At 46.3% G+C, this 22,358-nt stretch overlaps 1 protein-coding gene across 6 annotated transcripts in view; it reads left to right on the top strand.

The window, feature by feature from the left end:
• SMARCA2 (SWI/SNF related BAF chromatin remodeling complex subunit ATPase 2) overlaps positions 1 to 22,358 on the top strand; it is a 128,355-nt gene that overhangs the window by 69,947 nt on the left and 36,050 nt on the right. For all 6 annotated transcript variants that reach the window (XM_081893720.1, XM_081893722.1, XM_081893719.1 and 3 more), the window contains 7 exons: positions 75 to 161; positions 2,396 to 2,442; positions 2,746 to 2,912; positions 6,806 to 6,969; positions 10,252 to 10,479; positions 14,097 to 14,174; positions 19,411 to 19,629. In XM_081893720.1, the coding sequence (XP_081749846.1) occupies positions 75 to 161; positions 2,396 to 2,442; positions 2,746 to 2,912; positions 6,806 to 6,969; positions 10,252 to 10,479; positions 14,097 to 14,174; positions 19,411 to 19,629 (990 nt within the window). The remainder of the gene's footprint in view (positions 1 to 74; positions 162 to 2,395; positions 2,443 to 2,745; positions 2,913 to 6,805; positions 6,970 to 10,251; positions 10,480 to 14,096; positions 14,175 to 19,410; positions 19,630 to 22,358) is intronic.

Genomic DNA, 22,358 nt, shown 5'->3' with positions numbered 1-22,358 from the left:
TGGTCTGCCAAGTTTTGTGGGATCTTCCCCCATTTCCACTGGACTTTGTGACGTCTCATCTGTTCCTTCCTCAGGGAAAAGGAGGCGCCAAGACTCTAATGAACACCATCATGCAATTAAGAAAGATCTGCAATCACCCCTATATGTTTCAGCACATTGAGGTGAGTCAACGTTGCTTCTTTGTTATCTCAGGGGTTAATGGGATAGAGGAGATGTGGACTTTGTTCTTTCTGGTCTTAAATTATTCTGTGTAGGGCAGAGCCAAAGGGGGAAGCCCCCAGGGTGTGCAAAAACAGCCTCTTTAGGGGGGGGGGGGAAGAAGAAATCTGTTTTTTAAAAAACCAAAATGCCAGCAATAAATGGAGGTGAAAGTGTTTGTCCCTCATATGAGGAGGAATTTTTCAGGCCCAGACACTGATCTTACGTTGCCTCACAGAGTAGTATTTCTCCCATTGGAATGTAATCCCACCCCCCAACAGGGGTTGGCAAGGTTTACCTCACCTGGGCCGGATTACTCTGGTGGAGATCCCTCCGTAGGCCGGATCGCATGCACGCCCCCGCGATTTCTAGCACCCGCATCTGCACAGACGCGATTTCTGGCCCCTGCGCAGGTGCGATTTCCAGAGCCATGGAAGCAAGTCCCTGCGCTGTGCTGCACCAGTTTAGCGCAGCATGCGGGGACTCGCTTGAGCGGGCAGCTCGGTTCGTGGATGGCTTGTGGGCCGGTTAAACTACCCCGTGGACGCTTTTGGCCCACGGGCCTTAGGTTGCTGACCCCTGTTCTACAACCTTGCAGCGAGGTCTACTCAGAACAAGTCTCACTGATGATCCAACATGCATTGGAACCATGAAACAATGCGCAAAGCTTGTTTTTGAGGATTGTCTAAGGAATCTTTTGCCTGTGACTGCATTTGTGGATCTTTCCCATAACCTAGAGTCATGTGCCACCCTGAATGATACAAAATATATTTCATCTGCTTCTAGCTTAATTGTTTTAAAAGGGTTGATTTTTATACACCATTTGCAGAGGAATATTTAGGCAAGATTTAATCTTATTAATGTGCTATTCTTTTGTGCAAGGCATATACCGTATTTTTTGTCCCATAGGACGCTCCGTCCCATAGGACGCACCTACTTTTTTTGGGGGGGAAATAAAGGAAATTTTCCCCCCTTTATTTCCCCCCCCCCCAAAACCAGGTCGGGGAACAGTGGGATGGCGGTGCTGCGCCTCCCCGCTGTCCCCCGAGCTTGTGGGGCTGGCCGATGTCTGCCTGGCGCGAGGGGCGCTCTGCTTCAGGGCGCCCCGCGCGTCGGGCAGCAGGCTACTGTCCGCAGCATGGGGAGCCCTCTGTTTCAGGGCGCCCCACGCGCCCCCCCCCGTGCGCAAGGCTTGCCGACACCAGCGCGGAGCACGGGGCGTCCTCCGAAGGGCACCCCGTGCTCCGCGCTGCCGGCTGCTGCCCGCAAGCCATGCGCGCCGGGGGGAGATCCCCCGGGTGCGCAAGGCTTGCCGACACCAGCGCGGAGAACGGGGCGGCCTCCGAAGGGCACCCCGTGCTCCGCGCTGCCGGCTGCCGCCCACAAGCCATGCGCGCCCGGGGGAGATCCCCCGGGTGCGCAAGGCTTGCCGACACCAGCGCAGAGCACGGGGCAGCCTCCGAAGGGCGCCCCGTGCTCAACGCTGCTGGCTGCCGCCCGCAAGCCTTGCGCACCCGGGGGGAGATCCCCCAGGTGCGCAAGGCTTGCCAACACCAGCGCTTCTGGGTGCCGGCAAGGTCTCCGCTAGCCGCCTCTCCCAGGGCTAGCGGAGCGCTGCGCTAATGCCGAAGCTTGGGGCGTGCGGAGCTCAGCGCGCCCCAAGCTTCTGGGTGCCGGCAAGGTCTCCGCTAGCCTTGGGAGAGCTGGGTCTCCCACGGCTAGTGGATAGCTTCCTGAAGCCTGGAGAGCGAGAGGGGTCGGTCCGCACCGACCCCCCTCGCTCTCCAGGCTTCAGGGAAAGCCTGCATTCGCCCCATAGGACGCACACACATTTCCCCTTCATTTTTGGAGGGGAAAAAGTGCGTCTTATAGGGCGAAAAATACGGTACATATTGGTACATACTGAAATTTTTCATACTTTATTAAGATGACATGCTGTGTGACAATATAAGCTTTTTATTGGCTCTTTATTTACCAATCCATCCATTTCAATAAGTTGCAAGTAGCTTGCCAGTTGATTGACATCAGAGAAGTATGTTTATTACAATGTGGTCTGTGCACTAATAAGAAAAGTACCATTTTAAAAATCTGTTATTTTAACTAGCACCACCAACCTAGGTTTATGAGTTTAGAAAGAGTTATGTTGGGTGTGGTTTAATCTAGTCGTGTTGAGTAATTTGCTGTTCTCCATTTGCAGGAATCCTTTGCTGAACATTTGGGCTATTCAAATGGTGTCATCAATGGGTAACTATTATTTTTTACTTCCTAGAACTTGTCATCACAGAATCTTTCAGAGTTTAAGTGTTTAGGTAGTTGCTTGGCTTTAGGTTGGACCTTTTCCCTTTTTGGGGTTTGTGTAGGGTTTGGGGAAGTAATCCCTGCGCATCCTAGAAACCACACATGGTTTGTTTTCTACAGTCCATACCAAACGTTCTGCTTAACAGCCTATAGGAGAGAAGTAGGAAATTGAGATGCCGTCGGCGCTGCTAATTACATGTGTAAATGTAGCCTTGTTAATATTTATTATCCAGCCTTTTCTCTTCACAGAGCTGAGCTTTATCGGGCTTCGGGGAAGTTTGAGCTGCTCGATCGAATTCTGCCAAAGCTGCGAGCCACCAACCACCGCGTCCTCCTCTTCTGTCAAATGACGTCCCTCATGACCATCATGGAAGACTATTTTGCTTTTCGGAATTTTGCTTACCTGCGACTTGACGGTAATGTTCCAAAGGGAAAGGAGCTCGGGAAATAAATGAGGGGCGTCTTGTGATCTTGGAGCCAGGGGCTCCCGCTCTCAAACCCTGGTTTCTCCCCACCTCCAGGGCAATGAGAAGGTGTTCCCTTCCTTTACATCCATAGCAGTGCCAGCTGCCAGCCAGAAAGTTCCTTGTTTATATCTCGCCTCAGCCACAGTGTGGTTAAGACAAGCCACTCTTGCAACTAACTCCCTTGTCTGTATGATGGGGAGAACAATACTTCTCTGACTTACTGGAAATGCAACTCTGAGTCAAGGCATTTTCAAACCCTTCCAGTACTGCCTCCAGTCCTTTGCAGTCTTTGTCCAAGGTGGACAAAGCTCTCCTCTTCAACTTTTTAGCTCTCCTCTTGGACCTTTTCCTCTTTTGTGCAGTGGTACCTCTAGTTACGAACTTAATTCATTCCGGAGGTCTGTTCTTAACCTGAAACTGTTGCGTTCTTTCGCTAATGGGGCCTCTTGCTGCCGCTGCACCGCCGGCACACCATTTCTGTTCTCATCCTGGGGCAAAGTTCTCAACTCGAGGTAACTCTTCCAGGTTAGCGGAGTTTGTGATCTGAGGCGTTTGTAACCCGAGGCATTTGTAATTTGAGGTACCCCTGTATTTGCTCTGAGTGTTTTTCTTTATTATTTTACGTTAAGATCGTACACAGTTTTCATCAAAATTGATTTATTTGTCTTGGCAGCTTCCCATCTTTACTTTTGAGAAGGTCTAATTTTGCAGCAAGTGCTGGTGCAGTTCTAGGTGACAGACCAGTCTGTAGTCCAAACGCAGTTTGAAGTCTATATTGTTATATCAGTTTCATAATTTTTTGGCCTGGCAGTGTATCACGAATCATGGTGTGTGTGTGCGATGCAAAAATCACGATGTGGGGAAAACTATGGAGCCAGCATAGCTCCATCCTTATTTCAGACATTGTGATGTGATGTATCAGTACAGTGGTACCTTGGTTTACGAACTTAATCCATTCCAGAAGTCTGTTCTTAAACCAAAGCGTTCTTAGACCAAGGCATGCTTTCCCATAGCAGCGGGGGACTCAATTTACAAATGGAACACACTCAACAGAAGTGAAACCTGTTTGCTTCCAAGGCAAAGTTCACAAACCAAATAAAAAAATTCCTCCCAGTAGCACCTTAGAGACCAACTAAGCTTGTTACTGATATGAGCTTCCGTGTGCATGCACACTTCTTCAAATACTTCTTCAGATACACAGTATGCATGTACACGAAAGCTCATGCCAATAACAAACTTAGTTGGTCTCTAAGGTGCTACTGGAAGGAATTTTTTTATTTGGTTTTGACTACGGTAGACCAACACGGCTACCTGCCTGTAACTTCACAAACCAAAACACCTACTTCTGGGTTTGCAGCGTTCTTAATCCAAGTTGTGCATAAACTAAGCTCTTCTTAAACCAAGGTACCACTGTATATTGTGCTGTTTAGCTGGGGATATATCGTGAAGTTGAAAACCAGCTCTAGCCTATTCCAGACATTGTGCTGTATCCATATCGCCCAGCCCTCGAGGGGAAGGCTTTGTTAGGCTGCTTTGATCCTTCCCACCAGATGGTTGGGCATCTGTGGAGAGTGGAACATTGGACTCACCTGAAAGGTGGCTTCTCATCCACCTATGTTCATTGTAGGGCTTCTGCAGTGGACCAAACAGCTGCATTTTCCTTTATATTCACCTGTGTGTTTCTACCTCTTAATGCTAGCTCTGTATTTTTCACGTTCATTAATGCTCAGACCATGTTTTTGGTGCACTTAACTTTTTTCTTCTATGGACGCGTGTTTGTTAGAGTTGAGGTTATTCTCTTCTTTTCCTTTGGGATTGTTCTGTGCGTTTTCCTTCCTTCTCTTTTGGGTTGACTCTGGCTTGCCCTGTATCCTGGGTTGGTCTCATCCTGACATGGGCTGGCGTCAGGGCTGGGAGGGCTCAGGGATGCCTTGACTAGGAGTTGCATTTCTGGGCTAAGAACTTCAGGTGGCGCGAGATGCCACCTGATGGATGGGCGCCCACTGAACCAGGTGAGTCCCAGCGGGTTTGTTTCCAGCACAATATCCAGACTATGTTATGGGACCAAGCTGAAAGTGTGCACTCAGTTCGCTGGAGAAACACTCTAGTCCATTGATGGAAATCAGTTTATCTGGGTATTCCTCTCATCTGCTCCAATTCAGATCATAGAAGGGACCCCAAAGGGATATCCAGTCCAGCCCTCAGCAATGCAGGAATCTTATGCCCAACGTGGAATTCGAACCCACAGCCCAGAGATGAAGAGTCTCATGCTGCACCAGCTGAGCTATCCCAGCGATGTTTAAGAAGCCATAGTCCTTAACACTAATTTCCCATGAGATTTTTTTTTTTTAAATTGAAGTTAACTCGGAGGTTAAAGTACAGTGGTGCCCCGCAAGACAAATGCCTCGCAAAACGAAAAACGCGCAAGACGAAAGACGAAACGTCTTGCGAGTTCTTGCGACTTTTTTTCCTTTTTCTTTAAGCCGCTAAGCCGTTAATAGCTGCTAAGCCGCTAATAGCCGTGCTTCGCAAGACGAAAAACTCGCAAGACAAAGAGACTCGCGGGACAAATTAATTTCATCTTGCGAGGCACCACTAATTTGCTTCCAAAATCTGTCTATTTTAGCATTATTTTTACGTAAAATAATGGGAGAAGTAGAGCTTGTAAATGAATTCTTCTGCAGAAATGTGATACGTTAATGTGATTTTAAAAATTAATCGCACTCCAAATCGCATGCACGCTCGTTTTTCTCTTGGGATGAGTTACTTCACTAAAGAGACTTTTTTTACCCCCCCCCCCCCCCAAGTATGTAGCTATACAGTGGCACCTCGGGTTAAGTACTTAATGCGTTCCGGAGGTCTATTCTTAACCTGAAACTGTTCTTAACCTGAAGCACCACTTTAGCTAATGGGGCTTCCCACTGCTGCCGTGCCACCAGAGCACGATTTCTGTTCTCATCCTGAAGCAAAGTTCTTAACCCAAGGTACTATTTCTGGGTTAGCGGAGTCTGTAACCTGAAGCCTATGTAACCTGAAGCCTGTGTAACCCGAGGTACCACTGTATATATCAGTGAATTTCAGAGCATTCTCCCTTTACCTTTAGCAGCAATCACCTCTGTCTGTGACTGAAATTGAAATGTTCACTCTTTATATATTATTAGAAGAACATACTTAGCAAAACAAAACACTTCTAGATAAGCAGCAGTTTGAGCCTTCTAATTAAAAGGTAATCCAAGGCTTCAGTAATATTAAATGCTTTGATCCCAAATGTTTTTGCTTAGCAGTCAACCTCATTTTTTCAGTAACATCACTTCAAAGTAAATGGCTCAGAATCACAGTCAAAGCTGGGTGGGTTTTTTAAAATAAAAAAATTAGAATAGCAGATGATAGTTCATCAGTACTCTGCATTGACAAAATGCAGAATTCTGCAAAAGCACAAATTCTGCAACTAGAACAAAGTAAATAATTACACAAGCATTTATACATTATTTTTTCCTATCTCACCATTTGGCTTTATGAATTGAAAGACCCACAGCAGATAAGATCTCATACAACACACACACCATTAAACGGTCCTGCAATTTTCTTCTTCTCAGAGCCTTACAGAAGTTGGTGTCTTTACTCCTTCCGGTTCCCCTGGAGTTCAGCGCCCTGATAAGGCTGCAAATAGCGTTTGTGCCAGTGCTGATGGTGTTTGTTATAGCCGTTCATACAGACAGCTGGAACCACAGTGGCTAGTGCTGATTTTGAACCATATAAAAGGAAAGGAGAATTAAAGAGGGCATCATCACTTGGAGATGCTTTGCAATGACACGTGCTTTTTTGCCCGCTCCTCTTTTCAGGAACGACGAAATCGGAGGACCGGGCAGCCCTGCTGAAGAAGTTCAACGAGCCCAATTCCCAGTATTTCATCTTTCTGTTGAGCACGAGGGCTGGAGGGCTGGGCTTGAACCTCCAGGCAGCGGATACCGTCATTATTTTCGACAGCGACTGGAATCCCCACCAGGTTATTTACAGACCACGATTTTTTCTTCTTCTTCAAATAATTTTTTATTAGTTCTTACACATATAAGGGACACGGGTGGCGCTGTGGTCTAAACCACTGAGCCTAGGACTTGCTGATCGGAAGGTCGGTGGTTCGAATCCCCGCAACGGGGTGAGCTCCTGTTGCTCTGCCCCAGCTCCGGCCAACTTAGCAGTTCGAAAGCACATCAAAGTGCAAGTAGATAAATAGGTACCACTGTGGTGGGAAGGTAAACAGCGTTTGCATGCACTCTGGTTTCCATCACAGTGTCCCATTGCGCCAGAAGCGGTTTAGTCCTGCAGGCCACATGACCCGGAAGCTGTACACTGGCTCCCTCGTCCAATAAAGCGAGATGAGCGCCGCAACCCAGAGTCGTTCGCGACTGGACATAATGGTCAGGGGTCCCTTTACCTTTACACATATTTTCCAACATAACATCCTTTTAAACATCTTTTTGAAATGTTGGGCTATCACAGCCTAAGACAGGGGTCAGCAAACTTTTTCAGCAGGGGGACAGTCCACTGTCCCTCAGACCTTGTGGGGGGCTGGACTATATTTTTTTGGGGGGGGATGAACGAATTCCTATGCCCCACAAATAACCCAGAGATGCATTTTAAATAAAAGCACTCATTCTACTCATGTAAAAACACGCCGATTCCCGGACCGTCCGTGGGCCGGGTTTAGAAGGCGATGGGGCTGGATCCAGCCCCCAGGCCTTAGTTTGCCTGCCCATGGCCTAAGACTTCCTTCAACCTCGACTGGTGGTTTTCTAAAGTCTTTTTAATTATGTGTTTTGTTACTATAATTATTGCTATAAACTCAAATTCCAATGCGTCTATTCTTAATTCTTTTCACAATAATTTATAAATTACTCCTTACAAACTTCTTGTAACCCTACAAGCGATGTTAATTGGTTACAATTGCTTTCCGAATATATCGAAAACTTCTTCCATTCCTTTAGGAAAGTCTGGTCCTGCTGGTTCTGAAATTTCCCTGTTAGTCTCACCGTCTCAGTATAGTTCATCAGTTTCTCTTGCCACTCTTCTTTAGCTGGTATTTCTTCTTCTTTCCATCTTTGGGTCTTCATTTGTTACACAAAGAAACCATTCCCTTAGCCATTAAAAATTTTGCGGCCACTGTCACATATAAAAACAATTCCCTTGCACTTTTTGGGATATCGGAGACAAGTATCCCAAGAGGAAAGGCCTCTGGTTGTTGGGGTATTTTTGTAAACAGGATCTTACGCATTTTATTTTTTTTTTAGTTCCATAGATATTTCATCCCACAATTCCTTAATTTTTCTGCAAGTCCACCACATGTGCCGCATCAAATTGGAAAGGAGAAAAAGTGCCCTCAAAATTGGAGTGGCAACAAAAACTAATGGCAATAGCTATCAGGAAGAATAAGAGACCACGCAGATCAAGTATTTTTCAATAAATGGGGTTTATTTAAAAGTTACATAAAAGATTGCAACAATATAAAATCTGTGGCAGCCTTTGAATAGCTTCTGTTATACACTAAATAGGTTAAAGAAAGTACAATATCTTGGCTAAGCAATTATTTTAAACAGATACAAACAGTGCACTTTGAACATGATAGCCATGTTCAAATATATAAAAGGATGTCACATAGAGGAGGGAGAAAGCTTGTTTTCTGCTGCTCCAGAGAAGCGGACACGGAGCAATGGATCCAAACTACAAGAAAGAAGATTCCACCTAAACATTAGGAAGAACTTCCTGACAGTAAGAGCTGCTCGACAGTGGAATTTGCTGCCAAGGAGTGTGGTGGAGTCTCCTTCTTTGGAGGTCTTTAAGCAGAGGCTTGACAACCATATGTCAGGAGTGCTCTGATGGTGTTTCCTGCTTGGCAGGGGGTTGGACTCGATGGCCCTTGTGGTCTCTTCCAACTCTGTGATTCTATGATTCTACATTTAAAGCTAGATGGAGCTGGCGGGAAGTCAATGGAACTAGAAGAAGACTGTGATAAAGTGTAATAGATATTGACAATTCTTTGATGTTTATCTGCTATGGATAATTCTGAATTTGTGTTATTATTTTTAAAGTTCAATAAAGTAACTTAAAAGCTAAAGAAAAAGAAACCATTCCCTTTGCCAATTGCATCAGTTAGTGGAGGGCTGCCTCTCATCTCTGACCTGTTTAGGGAAGTTTTAAATGACAGATGTTTTAATGTATTTTTAATCTTTTGTTGGAAGCCGCCCAGAGTGGCTGGGGAAACCCAGCCAGATGGGCAAGGTAAAATATTATTATTATTATTATTATTATTATTATTATTATTATTATTATTATTATTATCATCATCATCTACTTTGAGATATGATGCTCCTGCGTGCAGCCTTTGGCCAACAGGGAGGTCTTGGGGGTGAAAAGTTCCTGGGAATCTTGGCCTGGGATCCCTCCAAGCTGCTCCTGCAATCTCTTCTGCCAGAGGAAGATTTTTTGGCTCTGCCTTTTTGGCTCCCCTTTGAAAATGTCGCTGCCAACCTCTAGATAAGGAGGGTTCGGTATTAGCGCTGACAGTTGCCCAGAGTACAGTGCAGAAACGGATTGGCAGATGAGACAGGCGGGTTGCTGTTGCTTCCTGGGAGCAGGAAGGGCAGGGCAATGGGGATGTTGGTGGGGCGCAAATAGGCGTTGCCCTATTGGGAGGTCAAAAAACCCCCAGAGCAGATGGGGGGCAGGGAGAAGAGAAGAAGCCCCACTGCACACTGCCAGGTCGACTTCCGTGGATACAACCACTGGTCTTGAAATAAGTCAGAATCAAAGGGCAAACTGGACATTTCTTGCAAGAGCGGGAGCTCAAATTATTAGGGAACCAGAATTGGATTATTTGTTCACCCATCTTAGGAGAGGGCAGGTGCTGGCACCACACGGCCAGTGAAATGAACTCTATCCCAAATGCACATTTCACTTAAATGCCAAAACACATGAATTTCATGAGATATATTTTATTTGGGAGCCGCCCAGAGTGGCTGGGGAAACCCAGCCAGATGGGCGGGGTATCAATAATAAATTATTATTGTATTTATTATTGTATTTATTTTGTTAAATAAGCCATGCTTCTCTCATATAATCCTGTGCAGCGAAAGCTTAAAGTTTAAGCAGTTTCTGAATTTGGCACTGTGGCTTGTCATCTTTAGCCTTTGATCTTTATAGGTTTGTATATATGTAAAACTGTGGCTTCGTTTTGCTTCAGCCAGCCCCCTCTCCCGGCACTAATCCGTTCCACGCAATGTGTTTTTCGCAGGACTTGCAGGCACAAGACAGAGCCCACCGCATCGGGCAGCAGAACGAAGTCCGCGTCCTGCGACTCTGCACCGTCAACAGCGTGGAAGAGAAGATCCTTGCCGCCGCCAAGTACAAGTTGAACGTGGATCAGAAGGTTATTCAAGCCGGCATGTTCGACCAGAAGTCCTCCAGCCACGAACGGAGGGCTTTTCTCCAAGCCATATTGGAGCACGAAGAAGAAAACGAGGTAGTCTGCAAGCTTGTTTTAAGCCTTGAAAATTTAAGATTGCATTCCCCTCTCCCCCACTTCCAGGATCGAATGCTCATGGGGTTATTGGCTACTCTAAAACCAGGACGCGGGTGGCGCTGTGGGTTAAACCACAGAGCCCAGGACTTGTCGATCGGAAGGTTGGCGGTTCGAATCCCCGCGATGGGGTGAGCTCCCGTTGCTTGGTCCCTGCTCCTGCCAACCTAGCAGTTCAAAAGCACGTCAAAGTGCAAGTAGATAAATAGGTACCACTCCGGCGGGAAGGTAAACAGCATTTCTGTGCGCTGCTCTGGCTCGCCAGAAAGGGCTTAGTCATGCTGGCCACATGACCCAATAAAGCGAGATGAGCGCCGCAACCCCAGAGTCGGCCACGACTGGACCTAATGGTCAGGGGTCCCTTTACCTTTACCTTACTCTCTAAAACCATGTGCCCAGGCAGTCTGAACTCTGTGGCCAGCATTAATTACCCAAGCCAAGCGAAATTGCATAGTTTGCCCTACTTTGCATATTTGGGCATGTTTGCTCTTTTGCATAATTGATGCTGGTCATAGGAAGGGAAAGGAGATACACGTTGGAAATGACAGACATCCCTCTGGCTTCTGAAATAGCAGCAGCAGGCATTATTGGCCTCATGCTTTTGTGGCCACGTTTGCAGCCATAAACGCTACTAACTTGATGGAAATGTTGTTTTGAGAGAAAGGATGCTAGCAAAGATTCCTAGCCTGAAAGCTGAATTCTGCACTGAACATGCATTCGTATATAGATAAGACGGACAAATTAATTCTAGGGGGAAAAGACATTTTTTCTTCTTTCAGTAAGGTACCTCAGGGCTGAAATAAGTATGTTGCTTCTTAGCGGCTGATCAATTTCTATATAAAATGAAATATTGTAATTTTGAATGTGTCTCCAAAATTGCTCAGATCCTCATATTTATAGAATCTTAAAATAGAAACAAAACCAAAAAAAAGCAGGCATACATATATGATTCAGAATCATGACTTTACAAATGATAAGAACCAGGAATTGCTGGAAAACCCAGCTATGTATTTTGAAAAACCTTGTTTTGAATCCAGTGGCTGCTCATGGGAACATTTTATGGAACCACTTACGTTGTTGAATTGTTGACTCTGAACAAAAGCCTTGCATAGACGTTGCAGAAATCCCTCTCTCTCCGTTTTTCCCTTTCCCAAAGCACGCCTTCCTGATCAGGAGTAGATTCCTTCTCTGTATCTCTTTCGTTTTTGTCATCCTACTGGCCCGATCCCCATGTGGTGCTTTTATAAAGCCCAGAAAGGGAGAGGCAATAATGGGAATTTCTGATAGGCTGCTGTGATGGGAAAACGCATCATCCCTCAGGGAGACCTATTATGCCAGCCTTCGCCAACGAGGCGCCCTCCAGGTGGGGTGAACAGCTGTTCCGAATGGGGCTGGTGGGAAACAAATGGCAGGCATCACATTGGCGGACGCTAATTGTGTTATCGGGGGGGGGGGGATAACACATCATCTCACTTTTTAAAAATATTACATTATTTAAATAATAAAATTTGGCTTCAGTTGAGATTCCTGAATTGCAGGCGTTGGTCTACATGTCCCTTAGGGGTCCCTTTGTGTTTCAGTCAGCTGATGAGCAGAAATGGAAGCCCTTTCCCTTCTCCTGGGAGTGGCCTTGGGGGTGGGGAGAGATGGGAGACTCTCCCAGCCTCCCCTGCCAGAGCTGCCAACCACTCAGCTTAAAAGGCAGGGAGAGGCTATTTCGAACGGCGTTTGGCTGCCTTAAAGCCCTTGGCTCCCTCCCTTCCCCTTGAAGATCTCGGCGAGACTGAGAACTTGGAAGCAAGGAGGGAGACTCACAACGGCTTCCGTGAGCCTTTCTCACTTTCCTTTTAAGTCCCTGAGATTGGGAGCTTAAAAGGAATGGGAGGGGGGCTTCCAGAAGCCTTTGCAAGTCTCCCCTCCCTCCTCCATCAACATCAGAGCACAAGGGATTTGACGGGGGGGGGGGCTGTCGGCCTCTGAAATTTGCCCCGCCAGGCAGAATCTAATATGCAGAGACGCGGGTGGCACTGTGGTCTAAACCACTGAGCCTCTTGGACTTGCCGATTGGAAGGTCGGCAGTTCGAATCCCTGCAACGGAGTGAGCTCCCGTTGCTCTGCCCCAGCTCCTGCCAACCTAGCAGATTGGAAGGACACCAGCGCAAGTAGATAAATAGGTACCACTGTGGCGGGAAGGTAAACAGCGTTTGCGTGCACTCTGGTTTCCATCACGGTGTCCCATTGCGCCAGAGGCGGTTTAGTCCTGCTGGCCACATGACCCGGAAAGCTTTCTGCGGACAAACGCCAGTTCCCTCGGCCTGAAAGCAAGATGAGCGCCATAACCCCATAGTCACCTTTGACTGGACTTAACCGTCCAGGGGTCCTTCCCCCCTTTTTTCCTTTCTTTTTTTTTTTTTTTACTAATAAGCACCTGGCTAATGGAGCCAGAAAGAATTCCCTTCCCTTAGCCTGCCTGGTTCTGCGGTTCTTTGGGTCCAAGGGGCTGCAATGAAGACTAATACGGCCACATTTTTTGCATGGCTTTGCCCCTTCCCCAAGCCCTCTCCTGTCCTTGCCGTATTTTGCTGTCTAGCCATTCCATGAGCGACAGTGCAGTCTTCCTGCTGTCTACACAGAAGTCTGTGCACTTGCTCGGGAGCAGTGGCGTTGTGCGTGTCGGAGCAGAGCTGTGGCGATGACCTCCTGGCCAGGGCATAGCAGCTGCCCAGCTGGGCTGGGGCAGGGTGGGTGTGCAATTGAAGGCAGGCAGGTGCACCTGCAGGAAGGCCACTGGCTCAACTGAATGGCTGCCGCCTCGCCCGCCCCCCCCTTTCCACCCAGGTAAGCAGCAGTGATGGGAGGGCATCTCTGCCCCCCCCCCCAACACATGCCACTGCTGCTTGGGAATAACTCCAGTTGAACTTGAACTTCCTTCTGAACAAACATGCAGGTTTTCAATATACTTCCTACAAAGGAAGACCAGAAATTGTATTAAATTACCATAAATAAATAAATATATCAATGTAAAGAGACGCGGGTGGCACTGTGGGTTAAACCACAGAGCCTAGGACTTGCCGATCAGAAGGTTGGCGGTTCGAATCCCTGTGACGGGGTGAGCTCCTGTTGCTCAGTCCCTGCTCCTGTCAACCTAGCAGTTCGAAAGCATGTCAAAGTGTAACTAGATAAATAGGTACCGCTCCGGCGGGAATGTAAACGGCGTTTCCATGCGCTGCTCTGGTTCGCCAGAAGCAGCTTTGTCATGCTGGCCACATGACCCGGAAGCTGTACACCGGCTCCCTTGGCCAATAAAGCGAGGTGAGCGCTGCAACCCCAGAGTCGGTCACGACTGGACCTAATGGTCAGGGCTCCCTTTACCCTTTACCTTTATATCATTGTAAAATTCAGAACATGCCCAAGGCTTCCATTATTTCTTGCATATGGTTTGCGGTTGTTCAGACTGGGCAAATCGACAGATGTTTTTTACACATGTCTCATTGATGTCTATGCATCTTGATGTGGGTGCATGCCTGTAAATTCTGTGATTTTTGTCTCCTTGCCTGTAGGAAGAAGATGAAGTTCCCGATGATGAGACTCTGAATCAGATGATTGCGCGGCGCGAAGAGGAATTTGATCTTTTCATGGTAATGATACCATACAATCCTAATTTAAATCTTCCTTCGATTCCCTTTGCAGCTCACTTCCCAGCCTAGTGGTGGAGTTCTGCTTCGGTACTTTTTGAAATTCTGAAGATGAGGAATGCTGGCACTATCCGGGCCAAAGAGCTTTTGTCCTTTCTGGGGCATCTTTTTCCATAAATGCACCCTCCTCGATAATGGACTTTTCAGGGCCAGTGAAGGTTTGCACAGTCCCCCTTGGTTCCCTTGAAATCATAATATAATAATAATAATTTATTATTTATACCCCGCCCATCTGGCTGGGTTTCCCCAGCCACTCTGGGCAGCTTCCAGCAAAATATTAAAAAACAATAATTCACCAAATATTAAAAACTTCTCTAAACAGGGCTGCCTTCAGATGTCTTCTAAAAGTCAGATAGTTGTTTATTTCCTTGACATCTGATAGGAGGGCGCCACCACCGAGAAGGCCCTCTGCCTGGTTCCCTGTAACCTCACTTCTCACAGTGAGGGAACTGCCAGAAGGCCCTCAGCACTGGACCTCAGTGTCCGGGCAGAACAATGGGGGGGAAACGCTCCTTCAGGTATACTGGGCTGAGGCCATTTAGGGCTTTCAAGGTCAGCACCAACACTTTGAATTGAGCTTGGAAACATGGGAACCAACGTAGTTCTTGCAAGACGCGTGTTATATGGTCTCGGTGGCTGCTCCCAGTCCGCAGTCTAGCTGCCGCATTCTGGATTAGTTGTAGTTTCCAGGTCACCTTCAAAGGTAGCTCCACGTTAAGCGCATGGCAGTAGTCCAAGCGGGAGATAATGGTGCAGCCATGGTTGAAAATACATCACATGAACTAGTAAAGTTGTAGATTCTGGTAGGTAGCCGTGTTGGTCTGACGCAGTAGGCAGAAAGAAAGAAAGAAAGAAAGAAAGAAAGAAAGAAAGAAAGAAAGAAAGAAAGAAAGAAAGATTGTCCAGTAGCACCTTAGAGACCAACTGTTTGTTCTTGGTATAAGCTTTTGTGTGCATCTGAAGAAGTGTGCATGCACACGAAAGCTTATACCAAGAACGAACTTAGTTGGTCTCTAAGGTGCTACTGGACAATTTTTTTAGTAAAGTTGTGTTCCTGTTCTGAGAATTGAGCCCCTGTGTTGCCCAGTATGGAGGGAAATTAATGGATCTGAATCTGCCACAGTGTCCAATTTTTTTGCTGATGAACCAGATGAGTTGTTCTTTGTTGCTTCCTACAAAACCAGTATGAAACATGCTCAGTGGACTGACGGAAAGTCTTGAAGGGGATGCCTTTTTCCCGATGTGCCACAAGAGGCTGCTGTTGCGCCTGCTCGGCTGATAATCCAACTGGTCGCTCCTCTTTGCCTTTCCTGCCCCTGTCCCTTTCCGTTGCTTCTCTGCCACGGATCTGGGGAAATGAAAGCAAGCAGCTGCTGCTGCGTCCAGAAAGAGTGTTTCACTCCAAGAATAGCTATCGGTGGCTGTTTGTTTGCCGCCCTTATCTGGCAGCAGTCAAGGCAGCGTACAATTAAACTACACAACGAAAATCACTAAATCAGAACAATGGACACAGCACATTTTTAAAAGCCACCTTTTTCAGACAGCAAAAATGAAGGAACGCTTTTGGGTTGTATCATTGTGCAGAACGTTAGGAGGGGCTAAGAGAGGTGGATTTATGACAATGGATAAGAAACGGGGAATTGGCCATATTCACGAACCAAGGAAGGGAAGGGGTTGGGAGGCCAGTCAAAGAGCAGGAGCGCAAATGATTACAGTGGTACCTCAGGTTAAGTACTTAATTCGTTCCAGAGGTCCTTTCTTAACCTGAAACTGTTCTTAACCTGAAGCACCACTTTAGCTAATGGGGCCTCCTGCTGCCGCTGCACCGCCGGAGCACAATTTCTGTTCTCATCCTGAAGCAAAGTTCTTAACCTGAAGCACTATTTCTGGGATAGCGGAGTCTGTAACCTGAAGTGTACGTAACCCGAGGTACCACTGTACAGTCAGTCTCACAGCATGGGCATCTTAAAAGCTATATCTGGCATTTTGGGTACCTGCAAGCTCCCCGTACCCTTGAGTGTAGCATCTCAAATTTCCTAACCTGTGTAGGGGCATCACTACGCTGTTGGGGCTGAGGCAAATAAAATGGTCTTTCTCCCCAAAAACCGTTGCAGGTTCCACTTCTTTTCTGCCTCCCTTCCGTGAAATGAGCCTACAAGCTCCTTTTAAAACAAAACAATCTAGCTCCCTCTGCCTTCCTTTTGAAGGGCCAACATTATGGTGACGTTAAGCAGAGTTGTTGTTGTTTAGTCGTGTCCGACTCTTCATGACCCCATGGGCCAGAGCACCCCAGGCCCTCCTGTCTTCCACTGCTTCCCGCAGTTTGGTCAAACTCATGTTGGTAGCTTCGAGAACACTGTCCAATCATCTTGTCCTCTGTCGTCCCCTTCTCCTTGTGCCCTCCATCTTTCCCAACATCAGGGCCTTTTCCAGGGAGTCTTCTCTTCTCATGAAGTGGCCAAAGTCTTGGAGCCTCAGCTTCAGGATCTGTCCTTCCAGTAAGCACTCAGGGCTGATTTCCTTAAGAATGGATAGGTTTGATCTTCTTGCAGTCCATGGGACTCTCCAGAGTCTCCTCCAGCACCATAATTCAAAAGCATCAATTCTTCGGCGACCAGCCTTCTTTATGGTCCAGCTCTCACTTCCATACATCACTACTGGGAAAACCATAGCTTGAACTATACGGACCTTTGTTGGCAAGGCGATGTCTCTGCTTTTTAAGATGCTGTAAGCAGAGTTACAGGGCACTAATACAGACCCACTGACATAAAAACGTAGGTAATTAGAAGTACCCATGTTTAAAATCATAGAGATACCCAGCACCCACACATATTTTGCGTGCCTCCCCTTTCTCATGGGCTAAACTCATATTACCATAGCAGAGAACCTGAGCCAAGAGCACCTTGCATAAATAATTTTTACGCTGACCAGGATGCTTTCCCTTCTTCATTTGGATAAGTTAATGAAAGCTTCCAGGCTCTTGTTGATCAATTTGTGGGAGTTTGGTGACTGTCGTTGCCCTCAAATGCCCCTTCAGGAATGCACATAATTAAAAATATTCCAAACTGCGTCTTCAACTCACGCCTTGCAAATGAATTAAGCCACCTCTGGAAGAAGAATATCCTGCACATTATTCATCTTACAGCACAGCCATTATCAGTGGTGTGCATTGCAAAATGGCTTGGGCTCTGTGTCGGTGCGCAAGACCATAATTATTTCAAAGCTGCAAGGCATGATAGTGTCGAGACTATATGTCATGTCATATCCAGCCCTATAGACATACAAGAGCTCAGGATGTTTTTCCCCCAAAGCTGCCCGATAAATGAGGATCCCTTCTCAAGCTTCATTCATCTTGGTATGGAAGTGGTTGGTTGGCTGGTTGGCTTATTAAACTGGAATAATCCATTGGAAAACACATCTACAATCCAAGTTTGTCTCTTGAGCTTGAAAAGTAGACTCAAACCTTGGCATTTTTTGCACACAGTCACAGTTCCGCTGTTTTCTGTGGAGGTAGAAACCTTATCCAACCTTCCATATTTTTTGCAGTGTGGGGTCTTTCTGGCCAGGCTGTTGGCTCTCCTTGTGCCTTTTCCAAGAGCCTCTGTTTCATTCCTCCTCTGCCATTCCCTTTGGCTTTCTGGTTTTCCTCAGCCAGCCAGCCAGCAATCCATGCCTCTGGAACCCGCTTAATCCTCACTGGGCTCTTTCTGCCCCCTTCTCAAGTGTTTCCCCCTTAATTTTTCTTACATATGTTTTTCGTAGTCTGACGCAGCTTGAGGTTTCCCCGAACCTGTTGCCACCTGCTTTTTGTACGTAGATTGTTCTGTTTTGGCTACATAAGGATCTGCACACAGAATAAAATCACTATTAGTATATAGGAGGAAACATTTCTTATTCTTAGACCCTGGTGTCAACCAAGTTTGTCCTTGGAATTTTTTCTGCCTGCTCATATATTAGGAGCTGACCTTTCCCCATGCCTTGGGCAAATCACATTAGAAGTATTTTTGTCTCCTGCCATCACATTAGTTTGGGGAAAGGGGTGTTTAAAAATACTTCTTTGCCTGCACAAAAATTTCATTGTATGCTATCTCCTCAAAGGAGGTGTCCTATTCAGAGTTCAAGCCAGCCGTTTCTTCCAAGGAGAGCATCCCATTCTTCCCCCAGCAGCCATGATCAAGTTGTTCTTTTCTGATTTTCCCTCTATTATCTGTGGCTTCTCAGAATTGTTAAATGTTTTTTGTACTTTTGCAAGGCTCAAGGTTCCCCGCAAGTATGCAGATAACACCCTCTTGTTTGGGCTACGTCTCTGTTCGTGTTCACTATCTGAGTTGACATGCATACCAGCTACCATTGTCGTAAATTTCAGAGGTGCTGTTTGCAGATATTCCTGTACTTTTCTTACGTTCCTGTTGTGTGGGGACCGTCGGCAGGAAAGCAAGGATTGAATAGCACGCATCCAGTGAAGTGAATTCTTCTCCACTGTAATAAAACTCGTTAGTCTTTGTTTCTGCTGCAAAAGACTAAAACAGCTACCCCTCTGAAACAGAACGGACTTCTGAGGTTCTGTAAGTTGGAAGTGCTTGCTGGTTTATTTATCTATTTAAAGTACAGTTTATCATCACCTCTGGAATTTATTTACTTGTTGGAAAAGCCATCCAGATGTCTGAAAATGTATCCAAGTGATGTTTACAGAAAGTTTATTCAAATGTAGTAAGGACTTTAAGGTCTTCGTGTAATAGATGTAATAGATGGCTGATATTTATCCTTCTAGGACTGGAGTGACCATTAGGCCATGTAAAATTAATTCTCCATTACAGGTACTGCGAATGTTGGCATTTGGTGAGCATTAATGCACAGGCAAAACAGCCCCAACAAAATATGTTCTCGTTTGCAGAAGCCTTGAAAGTGCCCCTTCCTCCTTTTTTCTTTTTCTTTGATTGAGCATCTCTTAGTAATTTTTAAAAAAGAACCCACCCAATTTTCAGAAATTACCTGTCACGGTAATTTGCATTTTGTTGAGATTTGTTTGAATAAATGTTAAGTCATTTGATAAAAAAATAAATTGAAGGGAACTTTGTTGAGAGAAAAGAAATGGCCAAAAATTCTGCAAACCTCCAGCTAGTTCCAAGCTTCCAGCTTGCTAGAAATGTCTCAAGGGCGGCCTGTGTTGTCCCCGCAGCGAATGGACCTGGACCGGCGCAGAGAAGATGCTCGGAACCCGAAGCGGAAGCCGCGCTTGATGGAGGAAGACGAGCTGCCGTCCTGGATAATCAAGGACGATGCTGAAGTGGAAAGGCTCACCTGCGAAGAGGAGGAGGAGAAGATATTTGGGAGGGGGTCCCGCCAGCGCAGGGATGTGGACTACAGCGATGCTCTGACGGAGAAACAGTGGCTGAGGGTATGTACCATCTCTTCCTTCCTTGATGAGATTTCTTTGTCTATTGATGGGGAGTTAGAGCGATTTGGGCGGCAAAATGGAACCACGCATGGCAGGGGGCAGGCTGTGAAGGAACAACTGTGAAATCCCTTCTCTGTCCCAGTGTATGAAATGCAGAACCGTGGTTGCTGAGGCCAGGAGAGCATGGTCTTGCTTTTCCAGCTCTGGACCTGATGCCCATGGAGGGATACGGTTATCTTTCCCCTCCCACAGGGTACAGGGCAGTTTTTTGTGGGGGAGTGGGAAATAACAGAGTCCGGGGATGCGTGTGTCTAGGCGCACATCTGCAACCCCAAATTTCACCCTAATTAATCTGTCTGGGACTCTGCCCCATTAGCAACTAAAAATTTCCTTGCAGGCGGGATGAATCAGGACTGGAGGATACAGTGGTACTTTTGTTCTCAAACCTAATCTGTTCTGGATGTTCCAAAACCAAAGTGTTCCAAAACCAAGGTGCGCTTTCCCATAGAAAGTAATGCAAATCGGATTACAGTAATCTGTTCCAGACTTTTAAAAACAACCCCTAAAGCAGCAATTTAACATGAATTTTACTATCTAAATCATTGATCCATAACATGAAAGCAATAATGTACTGTACCATAAAACAAAACAGTATTGTAGATGACAAAACAAGCACCGAATATAAGCTCCAAATATCACCTTAGAACACTGCTATCGGAAATGGAAGGCTTGAATTACAATGGGGGGGGTACAAATTAGCAGCGCAACAGGAAACACAGGGGGACTCAAAACGGAGCATGTTCGGGTTCCGAAAAAAAGTTGGAAAACCAGAAAACCTACTTCTGGTTTTGCAGCGTTCGGGTTCCAAGTTGTTCGTGAACCAAGCTGTTCGAAAACCGAGGTACCACTGTACTGTTTTAGTTTCAAAGTGGTCAGAGCTCTTAAAAGCTTTTCTGACATCCTGGATAGCCAGGATTAGGGCTGCAGCCAGGATTAGGTGCATCTCCAGATTCTGCCTCCCATCCTCGTTCAGGATACGGTAAGGGGCTTGATGAAGGCAGGGAAAGTTCCAGCTTTTGCCCCCCCCCCTCCCTGCCTCCCTGTTTTCATGCCTAGGAGTCCCCTTAGTACACAGAATCCAAAAGCCTTCTCTTGTCCATGGATGGTCCCATTTTGCTGCCCTGTTGATAGGGACGGCATCAATAAGTTTGCTATTGAAAGGAAATATTAGGCTGACAGAGAATAAAACTTGGTCCAGCAAGATTTTCTACTCCAGTTAAAGGTCAACGTAATCTTTTCGTGTTGCTCAGACGCCGTCTGCACTGCAAATGCCTCTCTGCCTGGCTCTTTCTCCATGTCACTCATATAATTGTAAGCACTTCTTAATTGGATGCAGGCAGTTTCTTGCCATTTAGTAAATTGCTAATTACTACGTGTCACATGTCTGGTTGGGGAAATGATTAAAATCTTCCTTAGAAGTTTACAAAGGCATTCATTCTTTCTGTCTTCGTGGCCTTCTGCCTGCTAGACGAGGCTGAGATCCAAAAGCCTGCCTCAGAATGAGAAACGGAATAGGCCATTTAAGATTTAAATTCTTATCTGTCCAGATGTTTTGATTCTTCAGAGGGTCCTCATTACAATATCCCCAAATTCTCTAGCCTGTCAGTTGCTTATGTTGATGAAACATCTGGCTCTTGCTTGCTTGGGACAGAGGGGCCACTCCAGAAAATTCAAATGCAGTTGCATCCCTGTCTGGAAAGGAAAATAGATTCCCATGCTGCAATTTCTGCATTGGGAGGATTAACAAGTAAATGGCAGCTATGAAAACCTTTGGTGCAGATGTGCAGAAGTGATACTGCCGTGTGTTTCCATTGGCCACTGAGGCAGAGGTGATCTACACGGCCCCTTTCCAGAAATAGGGGTTAGGCTTCAAAGACTTGTAAGTGGGAGAAGAAATTATTATTATTATTATTATTATTATTATTATTATTATTATTATATACGTACATAACCCGCACATCTGGCTGGGTTTCCCCAGCCACTCTGGGCAGCTTTCAACAAGAGATTAAAAATACATCAGTCATTAAAAACTTCCCTAAACAGGGCTGCCTTCAGATGTCTTCTAAATATCAGATAGTTGTTTATTTCTTTGACATCTGATGGGAGGGCGTTCCACAGGGCGGGCGCCACCACCAAAAAGGCTCTCTGCCTGGTTCCCTGCAACCTCACTTCTCGCAGAGAGGGGAAATAGAGAAAGAGAGAAATAGTTGCTGGCACTGATCAGTTAATGTTTGTCCGAGATCTCAAACTTGGCGCTCCTAGCCAGCTAACAACTGTACCCTCCATACGGCAGCAGCTGCAGCTGCCCCATGGGACGCCATCGCAAACTGCCCTGCTGCCAAATCAGACCATGGGTCTATCTACTCCAATATGGTCACTTCTGATTGACAGCTGTACTTCCCAGTCCTTCCTGGAGATCCTCTGGATTGAAATGCGCATCCTTTGCATGCAAGGCATCAATTGCACCACTGAGCTATGGCACATTCCCTTGCTAGCCTCTACCCCTGCTTTGTGCCTTTAAGTGAGGACATTGAGTTCCCAGCAGTGGTCCCCTTTTTGCTGTTACTTCCTAGTGCTCAACATCACCGGCGCCCAATATGCGCCTTCTTACCAGGGGCTGCTCAGAAAACAGCCGCCACAAAATCCTTCCTAGTCCATTTCCCCTTCTG

This window comes from Podarcis melisellensis, assembly GCF_964234715.1.
Source record: "Podarcis melisellensis genome assembly, chromosome: 17".
Classification (NCBI taxonomy): Eukaryota; Metazoa; Chordata; class Lepidosauria; order Squamata; family Lacertidae; genus Podarcis; species Podarcis melisellensis.
The sequence above is the reverse complement of the archived record's forward strand: the minus strand, read 5'-3'. Positions and strand labels throughout refer to the sequence as shown.